Raw genomic sequence first — 25,620 nt, forward strand, 5'->3', positions numbered from 1 at the left:
ACACAGCGTTAAAGTCCTGTTCTGTTCTGTTCTGTTCTGTTCTGTTCTGTTCTGTTCTGTTCTGCTCTGTTCTGTTCTGTTCTGTTCTGTTCTGCTCAGTCTGTTGTGGTCAGGATTGGCTCACAGCAGTCAGAGCTTCTATCATGAATGGCTTACAGTATCATGTAGATTCCAGTTACAGTGTGTTACAGTGAAAGTTTTCAGCTGACTCTCCATACATGGAGGGTTTAAGGTGAAAGGGGCGTAAGTGACCTTTTCCTAATCTTGTGATGGCATCTTTTTGTATTGAAAACGCAACATAGGAACCATTCATAATTTTACAGAGTAAGATTCAGAAAACTGATGTTCTGTAAAAAGCTAAGAAGAAGTAAGACATTTCTTGATTTTCTCCTCCATTTCAGTTTTGTTCACAGTTACAACTTTGCTCTTTTGACCATCAGATAGAGCTCAACAAGAGCTTTCCAATCACATATAATACTCATTTTTGGCCAAAATGTCACTTGCGCCCCTTTAACCCGCGACATGTCCTGTTCCCAGTTGTGACTGGTCAGGATGATTGTGTCTCCTCCTCGTTCCTCCTCCTTGGAGAACAGGGGGAAAATATAAAAAAGGGTAAAAATGGGGATCGTAGATGTACCAGCCACCTTCTAATAAACCCTCCCAACAGTGCCTGGGATGGAACCGATCACCTTTGGGTTATTATTCAGCCTCTCTACCTCTGGGCCAACCTGATGAGTGCCAAATACTGCTCCTCTGTACCAAGGCAGTCGGGTCGGGCAACGATATCAGGAAGCACTCCGTATTCTCAGTCATTTCACAACCTTTTTCATGCCTGTATGTCTGCATTTTTGACTTCACATCCCCCATTTTATCTCCTTAGTTACTCAAGATGAAGGACAGCAAACAAAATAGTGCCAGTGTTCTTTCAACTCAGTCATTTTTTTTACATTGTTGTTGATGTTGGCGTGGGAATGTAGAGCTGCCTGGATGTCAGTCCAAAACATGTTCTCGCTCTGGGAAAGAGTCGGTCTCAGTCTTTATGCAAAGGTAAATTTAAGAACGTTTTGAGTTTGTTGAATTTTTTTCTAAGGGTTTGGACAATGTTGTTTCATTTAACCGATGCCTTTAAGGGGTCTTGCCTTCTACTGGGTTTAATAAAGCAGTGAGGATTGTCTGAAAGGATGTCGGTACATTTTTATAGAGAGGTTTGTCGTTGATATGAATGTTTAGAGGAGAATAAAGCCACCTGGCTGTGGCCAGCGAAGCACTTTTCACCTGAAATGATCGAGGTTTGGACAGAGACACACACTATGGAGGTGTTCAGTACACCGCCGGCCATTTTTGGCAGTGTTGCCAGCGAGGGGAGACACACAGGAAGTAATTTTATGAAAAAGAAATTGAGAAATAATACATTTACTGTTCAATAATTGCTTCTTGATGTTTAATAGATGACTATAGTAGTGTTTTTTCAATCTAAGAAACGTTTTTTTCCTGGCAGCATTGTTCCAGATGTCTCCCAGTGTATTCAAGCCTTTGTCTTTAAGCGAGTTGCTGGGCAGGACCCGGCGTTTTGAAGACACAAGGACAGCTGGTCCTTCAGACGAAACTCTATCTGTCCCCCTGGAGGGCGCAGCACAGGGACGCGGGATGTTTATTTAATATGGTAAAACACTAAAGATATGTATACCAGTCACAACTTCATGTCCGTTGGTTTTAAGCGATACGGCAAGAGTTGCGTACAATCTCGTTCTGTTTTTTGTTTTTTTATTGTGATATGAAATGTGTTTTTCTGTGTGTTTTTCTGTGGAGTATTGTCTAGCAGCCAATAACGGGGGGAAATAATGGGTATGTCGCCTGGCTCCAGATCCACCAAACACCCGTACAGATGGTCTTGCTGTCTAGTGTTCTGCATATGAGATGCAGCACAGTTGTAGAATTCAATGCACAGTGACCCTGTTAATGTTACATTTACATTTCTGGAACAGTCGTGTGTGAATTCTCAATGAATGTATGCATTGAAACACTTCATGCATTAGGTTCCAATGGTGGTGCAGCATTGTAAGATGCTTCAGTGTTATATTTAGGGAATGTTTTTTGTTTTTTTTAAAGAAATGCATTATACAGTAGCAGAAGGTGAGAAAGCAAATGAAGTTTCTCTTGGATAGTTACTCAAACGTTCGATAGTTACTTGCCTTTAGATGAACTATCAAGAGTTACTTTAGAGTCTTTCCTCACACAGTCCCAGTGGGTGGAGCAGCACCAGCACCGCCAAGGCTACTTCTCAGGCCTTTGCATTCACAACTGCATCCACCTAAAGACATATATGAGTACACACACACAACAGTGGAAAGGATCGGAGGTTTCAGATGTTGCATGTGACTTCAAGCCAGGATGAGTACAGAGCCGGGTATACCGAGGCTGCAGCATGCATGTGGCTTCACCTTTAGTAGTATGCGCTTTTGAAATATTTGCGTGCAAATGTTTGAACACAATTTGAACTTGGAAAAAAAAAAAAATTCAGTCTGTTCATTTTTTTTTTTTTAGGTCAAATTTTATATTGCATAGTGTGTTTTAAGACTTGATTGTTTTATATTTTGCGTCAGAAAAAAAAAGATTTGAATAATAAAGTATTTTCTGATTCTGCCTTTCATCACATTGTGTATGTGGCTTCTTGTTTTTTTTAACATGTTGGACATGTCAGGACATTTTCTATCTTGAGTGTTGTTTGTCCCGCTTCTGAGTCAATGTTAAAGGGTAATTCCACCTATTTTAAGGATTCAAATCTGTTTTATATGGCCTATAACCTTCCAATTAATATTTGTCAACATGAGCGATGATTTCCCAATCCCAGAAAACGATTTTTATTTGGTCAGATCCAATTCTTTAAGCTTTACCAGTAGTCTGGAGCACTAAAGTTAAAATTAGCCCACAGAGCGACGCTGAGATTACAGGTCTGCTTTCGTCATGGACAAACACTGCCTGTCTTATCCAAAGAAAATTACAGAGGAAATTGTGAAAGAGATCTATATTTACTGATGTAAGATTAGCTCAGCATGGTTCAAAATGGGAAAAAAACATATGGAACCAGGTTCATTATTACTGATAATGGCTATTGTTGATCGGCCTTGATTATCTTGATCATTGTTCATACTGTGGAAAAATCTTCTTCCAAATGTGTGTGTGGCATAAGAGCATCCAGTATGTGACACACAGCAGATTAAAATGAGGAAGCACTGAGGCGTCAATCATGTTAGTATTCATCTGCAATTTGATCTTCAAATATTTTCTGTAACTTTTGGGAAATCTGATTTATTAAAAAGTAACTGCAGCTAAATGCTATAAATTACAAAGTCCCTGAAGGATTGAGCATATTTGGACAAGCTCCTGCACATTTGTCCATCATCACATGCAAATCTGATTCTGGAATGATAATTACTAAAACAAGTGTCATATTTTCATACAACTGCTGTACTTCTATGTGTGACTATCGCCCATATAGTATGAGAATTTGTGTAGTGATTCAGTCGGATGTTGGATGTTATGTCAGTTGAGCAACACAATGGACACTTTTCTTTTTTTTCCTTTTATTGTTTACAAAATACCAACATAAATACATAAGAGGAGGCTGTGTAATATGTAATATTGCTGTGTATGTGTGTGGACGTGGGTGTGAAACAGAGGAGCAGGCAGAAAGACAGCGCTGAAACAAATGCTCCACCCCTCTGTTACAAACACACAACGGTTTTCACTAGTCAGAAAAACAAAAAAAAGTCACCTTTGTACTTCACATAAGACAGCGAGAGTAAAAGACATATTATACAATGAAATAAAATCACATTAAATTAAAAGAACCAAAAAGGATAAAACACGGCGATATAAAAGCGGCTAAACCTCCGTCTGTGAAGAAGAGAGCGAGAGCGAGGGAGAGAGGGAGGAGAGGAGGAGAAGCACGACAGCACATGGTATAGAAAGTGTAAAGGAACATCTACAGGCTAATAGAATATTCTAGATGCGTATTCCTCCAGAGTGCGGCCTTTCAGGTCCGGCTTCCCCAAAACGCTCCTAACATCGTGACAATTTCTGCTCAGTTTCACAACCGTAACAGCTTTGGGGGAATCTGGTCTGTAGGTCAAAGACAAAAACAAAGATGGGCAGCCTGACAGACAGATGTGCCACTCTGCTCGTCGGCCTGCCCACGTCTGTTCACACACTCTTCACACACATGCATCTGCCCTCTCCGTTTCTTGATGACTCCCGACAAAGGAAATGAGAGAAAAAGGGGGAAAAACACGAACACGTTTCAAGCAAACCCCCCCAATCATCATTTTCATAAACATCCTCATCCTCAGTGACTCGTGCACGCGTGCAGCCAAGCCATGCTCCTTGTAGTGTCCGAAGTCTGCTGGTTATACTCTCACTGAAACCCTCAATCAAAGTCATAACATCAATATTATCTGTACACTGAGGCGTCTTGCAAACTACAATCATCTGTTCCAATAGCATAGCATAGTTTCCCCACATCTTTTCTTCTTTATAGTGAAGATGCTTTAGGCTACAAGGCAGGGGGGGGATAAAAATGCTGTAAGAAGGACCATAAAGGGAATGTGACGTAAACTCCCAGAAAATGAGGTGACACAACAGTCGAGATCTTACATCCCTAAATTTTGTATATTTTTCTCTGGAAAAAAAACATGTCAAATCCCCAAGTTCTACCTCTGACTTGCAATAAAAAGCTCCATAAAAACAAACAAACCAAAAAAAACAAAACCACGAACCCTTAGCAAAAGTCTCTCTCTCTCCCCTCTCTTTCTCTAGGGCCTTGGTTTCCGGAACACATCTTGAAATTAAGGTTATCTTTGTTCATAGGCTAAGATAGACAGGTGGTGCAGCACCACAAAACCCAGGAGACAGGTGAGTCACTAACCAGGACGCGGAAAATAAACGCCGTCGACACCGCGATACGCCGCCGTGACTCATCGGAGAGAGAATAAGGAAGCGGAGACAGAAATCTAAGACTCTATTGGCCTGAGTCGCACACAGAGTTGGGTATTTCTCTACTTAGACTCGCTGCTGAACTGGTCGACTCGCGTTGGCGTTAAGCTACCGGGGCGAGCGCGGCGGACGCTGGACGTGAACGGCCTCTCCGCTCTTTGCGACGCGAACCCAAAGATACATAAAATCACCATCTGAACCCATCTGATCTGAATCGAGGGGAGGGGAGGGGCTAAAGGGCGGAGGAGGGAAGGAGAGGGAGCAGAAAACATACAAGCCCTTCAACGGGGTGTGTGGATGTAGCTGTGTGTCTGTGTGTGTGTGTGTGTGTGTGTGTGTTTGCCCTAAGACTAAGGGTGTGTGTATTGCAAGCAGACGGTATTATGGGAAAAACAGTGGGGAGAGAGGGTCGGGTTAGAGTTGGAGGGGGGGGGGGGCAGGGGCTACAACTATCATTGTCCAATCGCTGGCCAGGTGGAAGCAGAGGGAAGGCTGTTCATTGGGCGGCGGCGGCGCCGAAGGTCTCCTGGGAGGCGTACACCATGTAGAGGAAGCCATCCTGGTCCCGCTCGCGCTCGTAGACCTCCGAGATGGCCGCCGACACCGACACCATGCTGTGGCCGTTGACCAGCAGGAAGAACGCCTGGTTGGAGTTTAGCTGGAGGCGCCTCCTGGTGGAGAAACAACGACATGACAGAGAGTCAGGAGAGGAGAGGAGAGGAGGGGAGGGGAGAGAGGAAAGGGGGGGGTTCCTACTATCAGTCTAGGTTTGAGTGTCTAAAGTCCAGTCTAGCAGTTGTACCTGATGATCTTGATGAGTTCACTCATGTTGACGTGGTCTGGCACCAGGAACTTGGTCTTGTCCAGGATGGGAAGCTGTTTCTCTCCTTTATACCTCTCAATGATCACCTATAGCACGCACGCACACACACACACACACACACACACACACAGAGGAATGAATTCTGCCCCTCTGTGATTACCAACCGAACACAATCTGACTGATAGAATTCCATCGCTTCTTTTTTTTCTGGACTATTCTTAGGCCCGAATCCCCGACTCATGAGCCAGTTTCGACGCCAGTGTCTGTGATCAATAGGAGATGGAGTTGCACGTATCAGTGATACGGTGAGGAAGAACATCGTTTTACTGAGGATTAGTGTCCTAGTGACCAAGCTTTTGCTGGACGGCCATGTTGGCAGCCATACGTCTTGCTGAAGTGTCCTTGAGCAAGGCACTGAGATCCCCATCAGCTCCAGGGCTGCTGCTCTGCACCTGACCCTGACCTCTGACCTCCCTGGAAGGGGGGGCAAGTAAAAAGAGGATTTCCCTATGGGGATCATTAAAGTATCACATTATTATTATTATACATTAAGTGTATTGGGTAATCTGCTGATCTGACATCTGAGCTTGTATTTGGAAATAGATTGACCTCCATTTGGCATGAATGGGAGCAGGTATATTGTTCAGCTGGGGAGGGCTTGGTCTCCGAGCTATAATCAGTCTGTCATACAGTTCCCTGTCCCCCCCCTCCCCCCTCCCCCCTCCCCCCTCCCCCCTCCCCCCTCCCCCCTCCCCCACCCCCTCCCCCTCCACCCCCCCTCCCTTCCCCTCTCTCCCAGGCTCCAGTGTGGCTGTCTAGATGGAGTTACATTACAGTGACACAGCACATCTGACCTCTGGTCTGAACATGTACCATGACTTGGCAGTTTATAATCCCAGGGGAGAACACAGGAAACACACACACACACACGCCTGGGGGGTCTGGCACCGTGTAGATCATAGAACACTGTGTGTGTGTGTGTGTTGGGGGTGGGGTGAGGGCATTCAAAGTGAGAGGAAGCTGCAATTGGGACAGCAGATGGAAGGCTGTGGTGATATTCTATCTCAAAAATTAGCAGGTGGAACGGGAGGAGTGTGTGTGTTTATTGGTGGTTGTTAAGGGCCAACAGACACCTGGCTTTAAAGCAGGTGGAGCCACAACCGTCCACAAGTTCACAACATCTATTGAGCTATAACTAAGTGGCAAAAAAAAAAAAAAATCCTGAATGCAGGTATGTGATCAAGACCATGCAGAACAAAAACAAAACATGAAAGACTGCGTGAGAAGACAAAATCTCCATTAGGGATAGGGTTAATGAATAGTAAATGACCCAAAGTCCCTAAAACAAACTGTTGAGAGAATAACAGCGGATGACATGTTCAAATGTCAAACAGACATAACCAGGAAACCCTGTGGTAACGCTTTCCGTTTGCATAGAGTTTGTCAGTCAGCCACCTTGGCTTGTTCTTACACGTTAGCGGCCGTGTGCTGATGCTTACGCAGATTATGACAATAAATCCCTGTGCCTTGCAGTTTTTCCTCACAGTGGTTTGAAATTAACGCTACTAAAATGGACTTTTACTGCACAGGCTTTTGTATTTAATCATACGTTACTCCCAGTCTCAGACCTTCAAGTGGATTTGCATATATTTCCCTGATATTTGAATGTGTGGTTCAACTCACAGGAATCTTGTTGGGGTGCTGCTCTCGGATCAGTCTCACATCTTCTACTCTCTGTTCTGTAGGGCAGACAGACAGAAAGGTCAGGTAGACGGGTTAACAGACACAAACTGGCAGACAGACAGGTTAGCAGGTAGACAGACAACAGAACGAGCTCAAACAAAAGGTGGAGACACAGATACAAACTGATGAACAGAGAAAGAGAAGTAAACCACCAGAAAAATTTCAATTCTAACAGGCAGGCAGGTTTTGACAAAACAGCTCCACATTTCTCAGTCCGTCAACCCTAATTTACATTTATTACAATCAACCCTCTCTTGTAACGTCAATCTATCTTCTGTTCACGTGACGAGGAGCAGTCAAGGGGTTTATTATTACAATCTCTGGTTCAACAGGTTTACTGAGGCGCCATAGAGGTATAATATATTCCAGCAGGATCTAAACAAAAGAGTTTGGTACTAGCTGAAATGGGTTTTCCCATTTTTGTCATATCTACTTTGAAAAACTACATTTTTATTAAAATGATTTAGTTCTTGTGTTTTTAATAACCTAGCAGAATGAGAATAAAATACAGAAGAAATGTAATAAATAGACTGCTAGTGGAGTTTGGTCTCACAAGAGGCTTTTCTAAAATCTACTCATGCTGCAATCACATCATCCCATAGTAGTCAGCAGAATATTAGGCAGAAATTATGATTCATTTTCTACTCAATTCATGTATGTATGTCCCTTACAAATGCAAAGGCCTGTTGTGCACATCACAACATGTATATGAGCAGGAAACAAGAAAATGTCATTTCTCGTTCACATAATGGAGATCAAATTACTCCATACTCAGGACAAGCCTAGAGAGGATTTTCCTAGGACCCTCCTGACATAATGTTAACTATAAATAGTCACAAACTACTCACTGTAAGGGTTGCAGAAGACAAAATCATATTGAAGTGTGCCTGGGTGTTTTCTTTTAAATATCTTAGTTTGTTGGAATATAACCTGAATATCTGCATTTTTAAACAATTGAGGAAGAGTGCCTTGGTTTTCCTTCCACATGACTTTGATATTGATAAATCAAAGGTGCTGATTGGGTGGTTCACCTGCCCATCAGTGACCTTGCGCCCTATCAGAGCTGGCCCGTCCTCTCTGAAGTTTAACCCCATTTCAAGCCATTTTTAACTGGGACAAAATAATGATAACACCTTGGGTTTACTGCACTTTGTACTAACAACAACAATAGTGTCTGATGGCACGACAGATATGATAAGAAAACAAACCTGAATGTTGTAAACAAAACAAACAATAGGGTTCATCATCATGATCATCTCCATCAGTTTTTGGATTGTGAATTACACTGCCAGTCAAAGCAATCGAAGAGAGGCAGGGTCACTTGAAGCTTCCTGTTACTGTGATCCGGACTCGTGACACAGCATTAAAAATGTTTGCATAGAGGACGATTTGTGAGGCTACTGTTAGGTTAACTAATTCAATCACTGATTTCACACAACTGTTAGGAAAACTAATGTTTATCTTATTGAGGATGTCATTTTTACAGCGAATTTTGGGAAATGAAGGGCATTGTTGTTCCATGATTACATTTGGGCTAGGATGAGTTCACTGCCTGGGAACAAGGAAGCTCTCTCTCTTTCTGCTTATGTTCGTGTGCCTGTCTGTCTCTTATGACCGGACCGGGCAACAAACAACCTTTGAGTCATCAGTTTGCAATAAAACAGAAGTCCCAAAACAGGAACACATTGAACTAAAAGGCCTCTGGGTTTTCCGAACATTTCTGCTCTGTCACAATATGGGAATCATTCGGTAGCTACCGGTTACAGCTGGCAGATTATATCTGTTATCCTGAATCATTTTACATCCTGCAACATAGTAGATCAGCAACTTGAACTATTTCAGACGCAGAACTCAAACTCAAGTGAGGTGATTTTAGACCTATTGGGTCATGTAGGCCTTGTGACAGTGCAACAAAACACTGGAATTTCAGCAGTGTATTCACTAAAATATGTGCCTAAAAATACATAGGCATAGGCAGTGATGAAGTGGTGACATAAAAAGTTGGGTAAACTACCTGACCACCAGCAGGTGATCATCATCATCATCAAGGCAAACAACCACCAATATAACCAAAAGTCAATTATACTTTCAGAAAAGTATTTGTTTTTTCCTTGAATTACCATATCCTCATATTACTTGCATCAGTTTGACACTACTTACTGTGATGTGTGCTATGAATTATATATAAAGATTTATGTCTGGTTTACAGGGCGGGTTTACCCTCTTCTGCATCCCTAGACATAAATAATCTGTGGTTTTGTAAGGTTGTAATAACATTACAGTATAACAGTATATTACTGTCTGTGCATCTCCAATGCGGCCTCACTGCAGCATGTTCTTTAAAGTGGCTCGAAGCACGTGCTGACACAACGTTTTCCTGCGTCTCACGAGCTCAAGTTGCAGTTTGAACTGACGTGACGTTTAACCATTTAACCTGAAGTCTGTGTTGACTTGGCTGTACCGTTACTCATACTTGGAAATCTGCTTCCAGAGGGGAAATGGGATCTATTTGTCATCTGTTTTCCTATCACGCGTAAGAATGAAATACTAGGCCAACTTATTGTCATGGTGATACCATACCATCAAGTACAATGCTGCATCATACCGCTGGCTACCATGAAGTAGACACAATATCATAAGGTACAAAATTCACTATCAACTCACTACCGAGTACCGCGCCATACAATAAGTCACTATAGGGATATTAGTGATACCATAAAACCATAAAACAAAATGCCATTCTGTATAATAAGGTCGCAATGATCTCACTATTGAGTGCCACAGACACACAAGTCCTTAGAGCAATATTATAGTGATCTTCCTGGGTTCATTTAACCACAAGGCTTTCTTTGTTGTTATACGATATATCAAAGACAGCCAAAGCCAAAAACTAGAGATGATGTAACAGAGAGGCAACTGGGTAAACAACTAACTCAACTTGCCAAGCAGTACGGGGCCTAGTCTCCAGCTAACTAGGGCTGGGTGAGAAAGCATAACCGAAACCATAATCCGCATACAGGCCGTGGCCTACAGGCCCGGTTAATTTAACCCGAGCCTTCAAACAAAAAGAAACAACAGCAAACTCCATCTCTTTCTCTCCCCTTTAGTCCTCTCTTCCCCTCCGCACGGTCCCATCCCCCAATCCTGCAGCTCTCTCTCTCTCTCTGTCCTGCATTTCGACACCACTTTGTTTTTCTCCCACCGCTCTAGATACAAATAAACAGAGAGAGAGAGAGAGAGAGAGAGAGAGAGGCAGGCCTGATGGCTGCAGCAAACTCCCCTATTCTATTCTATTCTATTCTATTCTATTCTATTCTATTCGACTACAGATGTCATGAAAGTTAAATGTGTATACAAGTCTGGACAGTTTATTCCTATCATCTTCTTGGATAAGTTGACACGGCCATAGACCTCCAAATATGGACAGACTCTGCTGTCGCCTACTTTACATTAGCTGTACCGTTACAGTCAGTTTCTCGGTATGAGTAACATAGTTTATCATGGTGGCCTGGTTGGACACCAATATTCAACAGACAGATTTTGGGAACCATCTGGCCTGTCAGGAAAACGCTGTAATTCACTCGTATACAGTTTACACAAAATACGGGCGACGACAACAGACCTACAGCACAATATGGGTCATAAAAACAGACGAGTCGTGTGAAATATGATGAAGCTAGCTCTGCTGGGATAACACTTACCAAATGTCCTTCTTTGTTTGAAGGTTTTTTCTGAAGGCATATTGCGTCAAAGTCAACCAGTTTCGCAATTGAAGAAAACGGTGGCAGCGCGAGCAGGAGAGGAATTAAAAAACCTAGAAACGGTTTATAAAAACGTTAAGTCGCTGCAGTGTCTGTAGTTTCGTAAAAAAAAAAAAAAAGATGATAACTGCCGAGTAGTTGAAAGGTTTGATGTCGTCGCTTCCTTCCTCTGGTGGTGTTTTTATCAGGACGAGCTCGAGCCAGCAAAACAAACCTGTCAGCTGACCTCTGACGTCATGCAGCCTCTCTCTCTCTCTCTCTCTCTCTCTCTCTCTCTCTTAATTTCTCAGTTCAATTCAATCTGTTTTATTGACATGAATGTTAGATGGATGCATCTACTGTGTGTGTGTGTGTGTGTGTGTGTTCTTGCACTTTCCTTCAGAATCAGTTTGAGTTTTAGATCTTCGGAGTGTCTCTTTACAAAGAGAAAAAAATCAAGCAGACACCATAAATATAAATAAGGAAAAAAAAAGATTAGTTCAGGCTGGATGTAAAAAGAACAAATCAGTATAATATTCACATACAGCTACTCCAATTCTTCTGTCAATTCAAATGCAGTGTCAGACTGACAATCTTTGCTTAGACCTAAAAGTAGAGATATTCTTTACTGCCATAGGCCCATGATGCTACTTTGTCATTCTTGCTTGTTCAGATTAGTAGACAAAATGCAGAAAACATTTAGATCAAAACAAACCGAAAGATGTTTTCAATGATGCCAAGATCACATTGCAGAATAACGATGCCTGAGCTATTAGGCTAGAAAAATTCTAAATTCCTTTGGCCAAGACAAATTAAACCATAGTTTCCCATTTGGGAGTTCTTGGTCTGGATCTCTTTTTTTTTTTTAAAGATGTTTTCTATCATGACTTATAGGCCACAACAATACTATTTTGTCTCTCAAGGAAACAAAACAGAGGAAGAAGTCAGCTCATAGGGAAGACATTTTACTCTGTCAGTTTCCCCTGGGCCCATGACAAAACTTTAGGATCCTGGGACACTGGGGACTAAGAATCCCAGAATATGACTTATGAAAACAAAGCCGATCACTGTGTATGAGGACTGCTACCATTTAGGCTGATCAGACTGGGAAGCCCCCAGTTGTGAATGTGGAACGAGTTTCCTCCGCTTAATGACGTTCCTGATGAAGACAAACTGGCCCTCAGCAGAACTGTAGTCCTTAGCGGCTCACAGATAGTGGGGGTGATGGTAGTTGTAGTTCACAGAGGGTTTATGGTGTGAAAGCAGGCTAAGAAGGAGAATGCAGTTCTTGTGTTTATCCAGCAGGTGGAGAACTCTGATCACCTGTTGCTGCTAATCCGCACAGTTCCTCTGTGACAAGAGCTGGAGGGCAAAGTCAGCCCGGAGTGCTGATCAGGGACCAGCTTCCCTGCTTATTGTCTTCAAGTAGAGATGGTAGAACTGGCCTTATATCAGTGTTTAGGCTCAACTATTGCCAATGTAGGCCCATGTTTGTTTTGTGTACTTAGTTTCTGTGCACACCCATCCTGTCATTCCCTCTCCAGTTTAAAGTTTAATTTCTCTGTCATGCATTTAAAAGCGATGAATCATGTGATCTTGTGACCTTGCCAAACAAGGTGTGACACGCCTGAACTCTTCCACACTGAACACACGACAACGATAATATTCTGTGTCTAAGACTGAGTCTCGTCTGTCTGCCTTTCTTATCTAGTTCTGTAGGAATGGCTAATGTTATGGTGTGTTTGTTTATTCGCAAAGGACCTCCCGATGTGCTGTATTTTTAGTCGGGGCATGCTGCGAAGGCCGCCCTGCGGACTTCCACCTGAAACCCCCCACCGCTGCTCAGTCAGGTATGCATGTGTGTGTGTGTGTTTGGGGGAGGGGGATTAGTGTGTGTGTGTGTGTGTGTGTGTGTCTTGCACGTGCCGGCACCCAACCGGGTGTGTCTAAGAGAGATATGAAGTCAGTGAGAGATGATATGCACACACACACACACACACACACACACACAAACACACAATATCATCTACCACAGTCAAGCTGTGTATTTGCCTCAGCATGGGGGAGGCCCCGAGGACTCAATGTGTGTGTGTGTGTGTGTGTGTGTGTGTGTATTAAGCATCCACCTCTCTGTCTCAAGTCAAAGACAGCTGTAGACCCTGATAAGACATAAAAGTGAGTCGGGGTTCGGTGTGTGTGTGTGTGCTTTGTGTCTGCCTATGAGTAGGTGCGGGTGGAGCTGTGTGTTGTGTGTTGTGTGTGTGTGTGTGTGTGGTCGGGAGTTTACTCCTACCCCTCCAATCAAATATTTGCTGTCAATATTTAGGCCCGCTCCCTCTCTCTCTCCCTCCCTCCCTCCCTCCCTCCCCCCCCTCCCCCCGGCCCGGCCGCCCAGCCGGAGCGGACGAGCCTCCATCGCCGCTCTCCATCGGCCACACAGACGGCTAAAACTGCTAATCCACACAATATGAAATGTTGACACTGTGTGGCGAGCGTCAATCAGCTGCGGCGAGGAGCAATACGAGCGTGGTCGATACAATCACAGGTGGGGGCGGGGGGTGTATGATATGAAGGAGGGGGCGACGGTGGAGGATGTGGGTCTTACTTTGTGCGAAATAAAATAGTTCCCACTGTGTGCTTTGGTCTGATTTGAAGGTAAATACACTGAATATTAGGGACGCTTCCTCTTTTCATGAAGTCCACTGATGAGGTGAATCCAGGTAGAAGCCATTACCCCTTATTGATTTCGCCTTATTAGATCTCAGCCAATCACGAAGGAGGAGGTGGAAATAAAGAGAAGCAGAGTTAGAGAAGGATTTTGAAGCTTTGGGACAGCTGAGATGTGGATTGTGCCGAAGGGGCTGCAGCTCAATATGAGGACACCGACTCCAATATTGTATACGTTCAGTTCACATATTGAAAGTGTGCATGTGCAAATCCTAGTCTGCTCTGTATATGAAGCCCCTGTCACCCTTGCATCACGCGTGTTAGTGTGAAAATAGAAGCGTGTCGAACTGTGACAGCGAGATCTCCTCGGTAGGTTCTGCGTTTCCACTCGTTTCCACTGCAGTGCCTTGTGTGCGATTCGCTCATCTTGAAAAAAATCACAATCACCCAGTAAAGAGACAGTGGGTTCACCGGTCCACTCGTTGAAACGGAGCTGTGGGAGCAATATTTTTTTCAATTTGAAGTGGAATGGAGTTGAAGGTGACGAACACAGCGAGGAGAAAAAAGACGCCAACCATCATCAGATGAATAAAAACACAAACCTGCCCCCCCCCCCCCCCCCCATTCAGTCATCACTGAACATTATGGGTGTTTTTGTTGTATATATCAGAAGGAATATGAAATCCTCCCCCACACACACACACACCCCTCACTCTACTCTCCCATTCTGTCAAGCTCTTAATAGACTGTTGCTCCGTTGCTGATGGACTGATTCTGTAACTACAGGAACTGTCTGTTTGTGTGTGTGCTGATGATCAGCGGTGCTGCAAGGGATTCTGGGGCCTCAGCGAGGTGTGGTACTCAGGCAGATAGCAACATTAGAGCATAATTCCAGCCATTTTCCACCTGGAACACTGTTTCCCCTTCATTTTCCATCATACCGATCGATTCGGACCGCAATCTCGTCATCAAATCTTAAATCTTTTGGGAGGAAAGTGAGCAAATCTCCGGAAATTCAAGCCAACACAAGGAACGACCCGCCTCCCACTCCTCCTAGTGAGTGACAGGAGGAGTGATTGACAGGACGGAGCCCCGCCTCCTGCTTCAGACTTCTCCTCATTGGCCGGAGGGGTTGCCACACATTTTACTTTGAAATGAGAATAGCAGAGGAATCGGGGGGACGGCTGTCTCTGTGGTTCTGGCATATTATCCTGATTGACTTTGAATTTATTTTGATCACTTCTAAACAAATGTTAATCCTTAAACGTTACCTAACTTTAAACGTTACCGAAGAGAAGACTTGAGACTTGGGTTCTGGTGACTTGGGACTCGACTTTGACTTGTACTTTGATGACCTTTGGTTTCTAAAGTCTTGACTTGAGATCTTGTTTTTGTGTAAATGACTCAGATTGAAAGTGATGAGATTTGTTCCAGCAGACGACTGAATTTAATTTCTGTTTTCTGAATTTGTATGGAATGATTGAATTTATTGAAGTTGAAACTGATTCTAGAAATCAAACTCATGATGCTCTTACCAAGTTTTTATCCTATTAAAACCACATTGCATTGAAAAGTCCTAGATATTTAGTTTTCTTTAAGATATTAAATTGATACTGGATTCTTGGTGTTCTACATTTAGACTTGAGACTTGCCTTGAGACTTGTGCCTCAAGACTTGAGACCCACTTGGGACTTGATCAAAGTTGACTTGGTCACATCTCTGCTCATTACAGCCTGTTCACTCAGGCATAAAACACCTAAGTAGGTCTATAGTGGAGCAACTGACGACAGATTGGTCAGAATCGATCGGTATGATGGGAAATGGTGGGAAAAATAGGGTCCAGGAGGAAGATGGACGGACTTTAAAGCCCCATAAAACTAGAACTGTTTGCACCACCTCCTCTAGCTTATAGTCCACTGAATCATTACTGCCTCTCTCCTGATTTACAACACTCCTGCTTTCTCTGAGCTATCACATCAGTTGGATTCTTGAGGAAAATGTTTTAAGGGACAGTTAAGCCTATATCATCTCTAAGTGGGCTTGTGTTTAGGCTTCAAGCATCATATATTATTCTACAATCAAGTAATCAATTCATGAAGCATCAAACCACAAAGCAGTTGAATACAGAACACAATGAAATCGATGAATATGTTTTTAAAGCGTACCTAGTCCAGTCTCCTTTTGTGTTAACCTTTTATTTATATTATTAGACATTATTAGACCTGACACTGAAGTTCACCATCATCCATCATGTAATAATATCGAGAATAACCCCCTGCCTTCCATCTCTCCTCTATATGTCACCATTATCATATCGCACCTTGACATCACTGAGTGCACCTTCACCAATTGTGTGATGAGGCCCTGCCGTTCTTTGGAGAATATAATTGGAATAAAAGCGTGCAACTTTTTTTTTTTTTTTGGTTGAGTCTGTCTGCATTTGTGACTTTACATTTCTGTTTATATCCTGTGGAAAAATCTATGTAAACTCTGCTGGTGGGTGTAAGCACGTAATTGACGTGCAAACCCAGCAAAAAATCTCACTCAGAATCATTAATGTTTCCGTATTCGGCATGTAATGTGGAGAAAATACAACATCTAGACAGCAAAGTTTTCAGTGTTTTGGCTCTGTAGTCTTTTAACCTTGGAACTAGACACAGCTTGAATTATTCTGCTTCAACCAGACTCAAAAAAAGAAAAAAAGAAAACATAACAGTATCTGAAAATAGGATATCAACAATCTGGTGATGTTTCTGGGTTGTAAGCCTCCACTTATTATTGCATTTTTGCAGATTTTTTGACGACATATGATGAAATATCTTATGTGTCATTACATTGCTGTTCCAAAAGTGCTGTCGTTATTTATCTGTTCACCTAATCATGACTGCTTGTGCTTTAGCTTCATGGCTGCAGCATTTGTCTTCTAATGAGCTAAGAGCACGAAGCCAAACATTACATTATGTGTGCCACTGTTCTTATACAGGTTACTGCTGCCTAAATTATTTAAATGTGTGTGTGTGTGTGTGTGTGTGTGTGTTTAGAGTCTGCTCTGAGCGAGTGAGCGCTGCAACAGGAAACACTTAGGATTGTGGCCTTTTCTGGATTACATTGGTTGCACCGTTGCCAAGACAACAGCAATTAGAAGAGACTGGGTTACCAAGCAGAGAGCGGTTATGTTTCCGTAGCAACCAAGGTCAGGGAAAAAGCTCCAGGTTTATCTGATACATAGAAATAAGAGACATACGACATATTTGTTATGTACACTAAGTACCGCAAAGCATTTACACAATTTATTTCTCCCTATGTGTTCGTCCACATCGCCGACAGCAACTTAGACTAAGAAGAGTCCTGTTGCTTCATTAGGTTTAAAACACTGGAAACACAGTAAGGAAACTACACAGTTTATCATATAGATTTTGGAGGAGGTTAAAGATGAAGTTTTCTGCTGGAGTGTGAACGATGTCATTGTCAGGAGTAGATTTAAAACAAATGAAGACATGCATGAGGAAACATTAACTCACTTCCCTATAATTGTGATCGAATCAGCATCAAGGACACTGTACATCCTCCATCCAGAGCATCTCTGCAGAGACGGGGACATTGTGTCATTCTATATGTAGGCCTGTCTGCGCCTGCTGCGTGTGCTTCCTGTAATTAGTTGATTAACGCAGCATGTTGTGGCACACCGGGCTACACAAACAAACGAGGGAAATAATGACCATGACATAACACGGCCTCCTTCAGCCTTGATCTGCGAGATAGAATTCTGCAGCGAGTGCATATTCCCAACAAAGCGGCTGCACATCCAAATGCGGGACGGTTACAAAACCCCGCCGTCCCCTTTCATCTTCCCATCATCTTTCCACCCATAATACCTGCTTTTTCTCTTCCCTCCGCCTCGCAACCCCCCTTGCTCTCTCTCTCTCTCTCTCACACACACTCCTCCCCAGTCCAGCCCAGTGTAGTGTATGTAACCAGAGGCTAGGAGAACAGTTAATCCCACAGCACCTGCTCTCCACACCACTATAACCCCGCGCAGCTGCTTGGGTGTATGTTTTTTTTTTTTGCATTCATGTGTGTGTGCATTATACACGTGTGCCTGTTCATGTATTAGGGACTTTGCATATTTGTGCATGTTGGTGCAGTTGTGTGTGTGTGTGTGGGGTGGGGGGGTCAGCCAATTTGCATATTTGTAGATTTGTTTCTATCTGTATGAGTGAGTGTGTTTGCATGTTTAATATCACACTTGAGCTAACCAGATGTCCAGGATTTTACTCGCCATAACTGAACCAACCGGATGAGCTATAGAATAGAAACATTATACTATATATAGGATTATTCCACCTGCAGCTATAGATTTTAAGAAACTGAAAGTAATTTACCTGCCCACTCTCACTACACTGTGTAAAAAGTTTCCCACTTACTGTATGCAACGCAAACTTGCGGTAACATCATTTCAGGTTCATTATAAAGCACCGTGGCACAAAGCAATGCGAGGCTCTTTTTAAAACAACTGCCTATTCTCAAGAGTAATCCAATCTGCACCGCTCTTATTCTGAAGTAAGAGATGAGCAATCACAGCTATATAAAAAAAAACCAGTATCTTCTGTACAACAACAAATCAGACAATGTTTTCATTGTCCAGATGAAACAATGCTTGCAATTCAAAGTGTTTTTCTACTCCAGGGCTTTCACATACACACACACACACCACACACAGTATATGGACAAATGTTATCCGTCATATGTAGCGCTATAGCGACCCAAAGGTCAGCATCTACAACAACAGATGTACAAGGCAGCATCCACATCTGGAGCGGATCAGAAACACTCAGTCTACTACTGCTGCCATGCCACACCATGCTTTTCCTTGTCTAGTCTCACAGTTCTCTCATGCTCACCTGTATAAAGGCTTGAAAAATAATATGGAACATATTATAGTACAGTGTACAGTGCACGGATACTCAAAAATTGAACAAAGTGAGCAAGATTTAGATGATTTTATTGACATAAAATATATACATCCAATATGTAAAAATGTATAAAAAAAAATACAATACAATATAAAATTACCCCCCTACCCCATCTACTGGATAAGCAGTTCTGATATGAATGATGCAGCTTTCAATGCGCAGTGGGAAAAAAGAAGAAATCATCTTTGGTTCCTTCTAAGAGGTCCAACTACCTACAGTTCCCACCTCCATCTCACATCAATCACTTCGCTCTCCCTCTCCATTTACACCTGTGCTAGCCTCTCCTCCCCACAGGTCCCTCTTTGTTGAGGAGGAAGGGGGCAAGAGGAGGAGGAGAAAGGGAGGAAAGGAAAAGGCGGAATTGCTGCCTCCTCGCCGAGGGGGAGGAGGAGCGGAGGGAAGGGATAGTACACCGCTGATTTCCCTCAGGAGAACATGTTTGCCGTTTTGTGTCGTCACTGTCCTTCCACACACACACACACACACACACACACACAAGCTTGCTCCTCTCACACGCAGACGTGCCTCATGTGGAAGTTGACCACGTACTCGGCGTTGGTGCGCTGGACGGAGATGGCGAAGGGCTCGAAGGGGTGGAAGGTGAAGGCGACCAGGCGGCGCACGGCGTGGTTCACCGGTCGACCCAGCAGGCCCGCCTGGATCTTGAACTTCAGCAGGCCCGAGTCCCGCGCATAGAACCTGGTGTGTGTGTGAGAGACAGAGAGAGAGTCAGAGAGAGAGAGAGAGAGAGAGATCCTATTCTGTGTTTAGTCCAGTCTGTTGGTGGTTTCTGAAGGCCTTGGCTGCTCTGTGATGGAGATCCATATTGCTATTCCTCTTCATGCTTTCCATCTACATGTGCTAATGTCACTACAGACTGTAGGGTTTTCATTAGGTCCTTGTTGAACTGCACGTCTGAAATGCCTGTGGTAGTAACCTTTATAGGTCAGCCGATGGCCCATAAGTTACTGCTCCTGCTGTAGCAATTATTCAGTGCAGCTGCATTTGAAGACTGCTTCTTCCGTTTCACTTTTCTCTACAATTCAGCTTGAGGAAGTGTTTTGCTAGCAAGTACAGGAATCATTTCCAGTTCCCTAGTTCCCCCTTATGGTAAATCATATCATTTTACAACATTAAGACTGCTTGATTTAGGTTTTGCATACTGTTTGTAAGCCATTATTGGTCATTTGATTTTATTACATTATTTACCAAGATGCTCACTCACGTTCGCACTCACTTGTCCCCCGCCCCCCCCTTCCACGCAGACACACCCACACACACCGATGGAGTCCGTACCTGATAGGGTGGTCCCCGCAGGTCTTGGGCCTCTCCATCACCGACACCCACTTGTCGTCGTAGCTGAAGAGGGAGAGGTCTAGGTACGGGCTGCTGCTGTAGGACTGGGCGCTGATCGGCAGCTGGCCCAGCAGCCGACGCACCGCCTCGGTGTGGCCGCCGTACTTGGCGTTCACGATGGTGTCCTTGAATCTGAATGCGCGGACACACACAGGGGCGTGAGCACAACAACGCTAAACAGCAGCAGGGATCTTCCTTAGTAAATAATCAGGCAGGGCTCCCACTGTTGTTTTCCAGCTCAGAAAAGTTCTAAAAACAGTCTTAATACAGTTGGGCTGAAAACCATCATGTAATGCAACAAATGAGTGAAACAAGTTGTAAAATACATTCTGGTATATTCCTGTGAAGTGACCCATATGTACAATTCTTTGATCAAACATCTCTCAAAATTCCATGATATTCCAGACAGTCCTTGACTACGGGAAAACCTTGATCAGAGTATCCTTGGTTCTCTAGCGGATCCACCTCTGCTAACCTGTCTGCTACTCCTCTTCGTGATAACCTCGTCTCACCTCCCACTATCAACACTCAGCGGTCTCTCCCTCGCTCCTTTCCTCTACAATAGACTCTCCATCTTGACCTGCCTGCCTGTCCCCACTTGGCTCCTGGTCGTCTTTCACCACTTTCACCACTTTAAAAATCCAATTCTAGGCTTCTACCCGACGCAAACGACTCTCCATTTTCCCCTGTCTCCTACATTCAGCTCCGTCTACTCCTCCCTCTTGTCCCCCCCCCCCCCCCCGGATTTTGTCACCTACTTTGACAAGCCGAACTGACAAATTCAATCACTACTCCTCTAACCACACTGGCTTAACGTCTCTCCTCTCTACCCGGATGAAGTCCTAAAACTTGTTTCCAGTACCAAAGTACCAATTGGCATCTATCTATCTATCTGTCATCTATAGAGCAGCCTCTGTCTCGTCCGTCCTCGTCCTCCGCCTCCTCCCCCTCAGTACCTTCTCTGGACCTGGCGTGCGTAGTTGTTGGAGGAGGCGGAGCAGGGGAACTGGACGGCCTGGCTGTGCAGCGTGGCGTTCCTGAACAGGTCACAGAAGTTCTCGAACAGCTCCAGCAGCTGGTCGGAGGTGTTCTCGAAGACGGCCAGCACCTCTGTGGACACCATGTTGTACACGACGAAGAAGGACGGCTGGGAGAGAAAGGGAGGCGAGGGAAAGGAGGGAGAGAGAGAGAGAGAGAGAGAAAGCAGTTACAATGACTAAACATTTCATATTGTTTTCCTGAGGGAGGAATTTACACTGAGATCTGTGTGCGTGTGTGTGTGTGTGTGTGTGTGTGTGTGTGTGTGTGTATTACCTACCTGTGAGGGGTCGGTGACTCTGAGCGTGACCACGTCTTCACTGGTGTATTTAATGAAGAGGTGATGCTCATCCAGCAGCTGCATCTTCCACATCCTCAGCTTCCTCAGCTGGTCGAAGAACTGGAAGAATCTGACAACACCATGTCACAAAAATTAAACATAACAGCTGGGTGAAGTATATTTATCATTAAAAGAATATCCAACATCAAATATATCATCAAAGGAATGCTTTTTAGACTGGGTAAAGATAAAAGATAGGAGATAGAAAGTAAGAAAATGGTGCTTGGCAGAGCTCACCCAGGTAAATTAATAACCACCCAAGTACGTTTTTTTTTTAAGATTCATCTGGGGTTGATACATAGCGTTTCTCATTGTTGATGTAGTTTTTAAAAAAACAAAACAAAAAAATGTCAACATTTAACGCTGTCAAATACTGAAAGATAAGTGAACTCAACGGTCATAATTCATTGCGCCTGTTATGCAGCACATGGTATTGATCAACAAACAGTTTGAAACGTAGCTTACATGACTTGTTGAGGAGGAAACCTATTTGTCAGATGGCAATATAATAGTCAGCTAATGCTGGGGTAGCAAGTGCAATGCTAGTTTAGCTTATAGCAGACTGAGAGACTTTGCCTGAATAAATAGAATATGCTAGGCTCGCTAAATGAAACGTCAACAATGCAGTCCTGCACCCTGCTGCAGTCAGCTGCTCACCTGTGGGAATCACTGAATAAGATTAGCAAGTAAGTGAACAAATAAACAACAGATTGAGAGTAAATTGCACACCTCCTCTTGGCGGTGGCGCTGCCGTCCTGCTCGGCCCTCCTCCACAGGTAGACCAGCAGTCTGTGTTTGAGGGAGTTGATGGTTTTGTCGGTGTAGAGGCGGGGGAAGCCGGGCTGGCCCTCGGCCTGAGCCTCCGTGTAGACGGCCGACAGCGTCAGGAGGTCGTCCTCGTAACAGAAGCGCCCGATGGTCCTCACGTCCAGGAACGTGCCCTCTGGAGTCACCTGGTCGACGGAGAAAGAGAGGAGGGAAGATAAAGTGTGACCAGAGGTTTCTCTACATTCCTTCAGCAGCTGTGGCTCCCCAACTGCTAGAAAACCCTAGTATTAGAAAAATGAAGACAATGAAAAATGTCTTCACCTGAAAGACATGAATGGTCTGCTGCTGGACGGACAGCACAGCCAGGATGTTCCTGTAGAGGTAGAGGCCCTGGTTGTGGGACAGGATGATCTTGTCACACTTAAAGGACCTGGTGTCGCACAGCCGGCCTGTGTGGAGGTCGATGATGTGGAGGGAGTAGTCCTCTAGAGGAGACCGAGGGTTGGGAGTCACGGACTCGTTGTTACGGTACACCTGGCGGGAAGAAGAAATCTGGATGATAGGGGCAGTGATAGCCGGATAACTTGTCTATTAAAGTAAGTAAATTACTGCTTACTTTTGAATGGAGAGTACTGTTTAGAGTTAAAGCGAGGGTGAAGATGAGAGAAGAAGTGAGAAGTGGGCTGGTGTCATTACCTCAAAGAAGTATGGCGGCGGCTCCTCAGGCACGTACACAGCCGACCCAACGATGACGTAGCGGCAGTCGTCTGTGAAGAGGCTACACTCCCGGTTTAGGTGTTCTCCGTTGGAAGCCACGTTGGTGACATGGAGCAAGGAGAAGAAGCGCTCGAACAGGCGGCCACGGATGTTGAGGGAGCGCTGGTCGTTGGCCGTTGAAAGGGTTTCCCCCTCCTGCCCTCTCAGCAGGTCCTGGGCTGCCTGGCAGCCTTGGTACTCATAGATCTGCAGGGAGAACATCCACGTTAGAGAACAGGAAGAGGTGGCAGCAACGCTTATTTTCACCTGATCTCACGTACAAAATCCCACTGCTCTCCCCACATATATTCATTTCCTGCACACATTCCTCATTATATATGTGTCTGCAATCTGCAGTGTGTTCGCAATCTACCTGGGGGATATTCCTGGAGGAGTACAGTTAACCAGACAACTGAACTGTAAACTGTAATAATAATAATAATAATAACTTTACTTGTATAGCACTTCTCTAAAAACAATGTTTACAAAGTGCTTTACATATAGTAAAATCCAACAGCAGCAATAAAAGAAAATAGGCATAAAAAGTAAAATATGATGTAGACAGGTACAACTAAAAAAAACACAAACCAACAGAGATACAATTAAAAACAGATCAAACTTTTTCATAAAAGTGTGTGCCGAAAAGAAATTATAAAAAATAAAAAATAGGAATAAAAGGTAATACAGGAGATAAACAGGTGCAACTAAAACAAAGAAACAGAGATACAAAAACAGATGGAACTCTAAATAAAAGTGTGTGCCAAAACACAAAAAGGCAATAAAATGGACATACAGGTACAAGTAGGCAACACTACCGTTCAAGAGTCCGGAGCCAGCGAGAACCCTCCATGCCCCCGAAAGAGACCGATACCCCAATCCACCAGGGCAGCACCAAACCGATCAGAAACACAGCCGAGACACCGACAATGCCACAAACCAATACCACCACTCCAAATGACTGCTCCACTCCCCAAACCCCCCACCCGTCAAGGAACCCCCCATGCTCAGCAGCGACAGCCCCGCAGACCCCAGGCACTCCAGCCACCATGTCCCCAGGACACCCGGCAAAGCCCCGCCCCACGCCCCCTGCAGGACCCGCCACCGGCGCAAACGGCCCACAGGGCATCCCCCACGGACCCCACGATCAAGCCGCCCCCACAAAAGCCCGACAGGACCCAGACCGGCCGACCGCACCGGCCAGCCCAGCAGAGAAAGCACCCGTCTCCACAACCCGCCAGCCGATCATCGCCCCGAGAGACGAAAGCCACCCCAAGCGCGACACCGCCAAGAAAGTGAAGACCCCCACGCAAAGGCGCACACCCCAGCATGAAATCCCCAGCCTCCCGGCAACCCCACGCATGGAAGCAGCCCCCATCCCCCAAAACAACAACCGACCGCCGAGCCAGGAGAGACGAGCACCGCCTCCGACAGACCGACCAGCGAAACCGCCCGATCCAAACCCCATCGAGCCCTGCGGGGGACAGCCCAAACGCACGGCCCGCGAGAGAACGCCCCACAAGCCAATCGCACCCATGGTAAGCGCCGCAGGAAGCGCGCGGCGAAACCCCAGCCGAGAATCCCGAAAGCCCGACAGCCAGAACACCCAAGGCCAGCAAAGATGCCACCGCCACAGACAGAGGACTCCCGATGAACAGAGAGTCCGAAGAACAGAACAGCCACCCGAAGACAGAGGCAGCAGTCCGCAACACCGTCACTGCCCCGGCTGCACTCCCCGACCAGTTCAATGCCACCCCAGCGAACAGAAGCACCAGCCTCCCCCAGGAAACACAAAGACCCCTCAGTGACTCCAAACTCCCGAACGGCAGTGCAAAGGGAGTGAATCACATAAAAGCCTGTTTATATAAGTGTGTTTTTAGAAGGGATTTAAAAGATGAAACTGATTTAGCTAGCCTGATTTCCTCAGGCAGGTCATTCCAAAGTCTAGGCGCCCTAATAGAGAAAGCGCAGTCACCTTTAGTCTTGAGCCTAGACTGTGGAACAACCAAAAGGGCCTTGCCTGAGGAGCGAAGGCTACGTTCTGGCTCATAAAGAGTTAAAAGGTCAGCAATATAGCTAGGGACTAGACCTTTCTGTGCTTTAAATGTAATCAGTAAAATCTTAAAATCAATTCTAAATCTTACTGGTAGCCAGTGCAGATGTGCTAAGACTGGGGTAATATGGTCTCTACGTTTAGTGCCAGTTAAAATTCTAGCTGCAGCATTTTGAACAAGCTGGAGATGTGAGATAGATTTTTGACTGAGGCAGGTATAAAGAGAGTTGCAATAGTCTAGACGAGATGAGATAAAAGCATGAATTACCTTCTCTAAGTCAGCCTGAGATAAAAATGACTTGATTTTTGATACGTTTCTTAGTTGAAGGAAGCAAGACTGCACAACTCTCTTTACCTGATCCTCAAAACTCAGG

The 25,620-nt window shown here is 44.6% G+C and overlaps 3 protein-coding genes across 3 annotated transcripts; 1 reads left to right on the plus strand and 2 right to left on the minus strand.

Moving 5' to 3' along the window:
- Positions 1 to 3,582: 3,582 nt before the first annotated feature.
- On the minus strand, positions 3,583 to 11,509 carry map1lc3b (microtubule-associated protein 1 light chain 3 beta). Its single transcript, XM_071523635.1, has 4 exons — positions 11,260 to 11,509; positions 7,499 to 7,554; positions 5,795 to 5,901; positions 3,583 to 5,663 (listed from the first exon to the last, which is right to left on the minus strand). Exons 1-4 carry the CDS (start codon positions 11,297 to 11,299, stop codon positions 5,489 to 5,491), a joined length of 378 nt encoding a protein of 125 aa, XP_071379736.1. The 5' UTR covers positions 11,300 to 11,509; the 3' UTR covers positions 3,583 to 5,488.
- Positions 11,510 to 19,025: 7,516 nt separating this feature from the next.
- Positions 19,026 to 23,418, minus strand: det1 (DET1 partner of COP1 E3 ubiquitin ligase). The gene is made up of 7 exons (XM_071523636.1): positions 23,137 to 23,418; positions 22,762 to 22,974; positions 22,402 to 22,625; positions 21,613 to 21,742; positions 21,251 to 21,441; positions 20,235 to 20,426; positions 19,026 to 19,637 (listed from the first exon to the last, which is right to left on the minus strand). The coding sequence occupies exons 1-7, from the start codon at positions 23,416 to 23,418 to the stop codon at positions 19,448 to 19,450; spliced, it is 1,422 nt and encodes a 473-aa protein (XP_071379737.1). The 3' UTR covers positions 19,026 to 19,447.
- A 626-nt stretch (positions 23,419 to 24,044) lies between these two features.
- Positions 24,045 to 25,001, plus strand: LOC139647691 (uncharacterized). Its single transcript, XM_071523637.1, has one exon. It carries the CDS (start codon positions 24,045 to 24,047, stop codon positions 24,999 to 25,001), a length of 957 nt encoding a protein of 318 aa, XP_071379738.1.
- The last annotated feature ends 619 nt before the right edge of the window (positions 25,002 to 25,620 follow it).

The sequence above is a fragment of the Centroberyx affinis genome, unplaced genomic scaffold (genome assembly GCF_046629955.1).
Source record: "Centroberyx affinis isolate AG114_WGS23_722 - 3 ecotype Tasmania unplaced genomic scaffold, CSIRO-AGI_Caff_v1 ptg001097l_1, whole genome shotgun sequence".
NCBI classification, from domain to species: Eukaryota; Metazoa; Chordata; class Actinopteri; order Beryciformes; family Berycidae; genus Centroberyx; species Centroberyx affinis.

Bases quoted from the DNA above. Each gene is read 5' to 3' on its own strand.
- LOC139647691 (XM_071523637.1), top strand. From the start codon at position 24,045: ATGCCCCCGAAAGAGACCGATACCCCAATCCACCAGGGCAGCACCAAA.
- det1 (XM_071523636.1), bottom strand. From the start codon at position 23,418: ATGTTCTCCCTGCAGATCTATGAGTACCAAGGCTGCCAGGCAGCCCAG. The intron at 22,626-22,761 runs GTGAAGACATTT...TCCGTCGACCAG, and splicing joins AGACCATTCATGTCTTTCAG to GTGACTCCAGAGGGCACGTT. The intron at 21,442-21,612 runs GTAGGTAATACA...TTTCTCTCCCAG, and splicing joins GAGTCACCGACCCCTCACAG to CCGTCCTTCTTCGTCGTGTA.
- map1lc3b (XM_071523635.1), bottom strand. From the start codon at position 11,299: ATGCCTTCAGAAAAAACCTTCAAACAAAGAAGGACATTTG. The intron at 5,902-7,498 runs GTGAGTTGAACC...TGCGTGCTATAG, and splicing joins AGCACCCCAACAAGATTCCT to GTGATCATTGAGAGGTATAA. The intron at 5,664-5,794 runs GTACAACTGCTA...TTTCTCCACCAG, and splicing joins GAACTCATCAAGATCATCAG to GAGGCGCCTCCAGCTAAACT.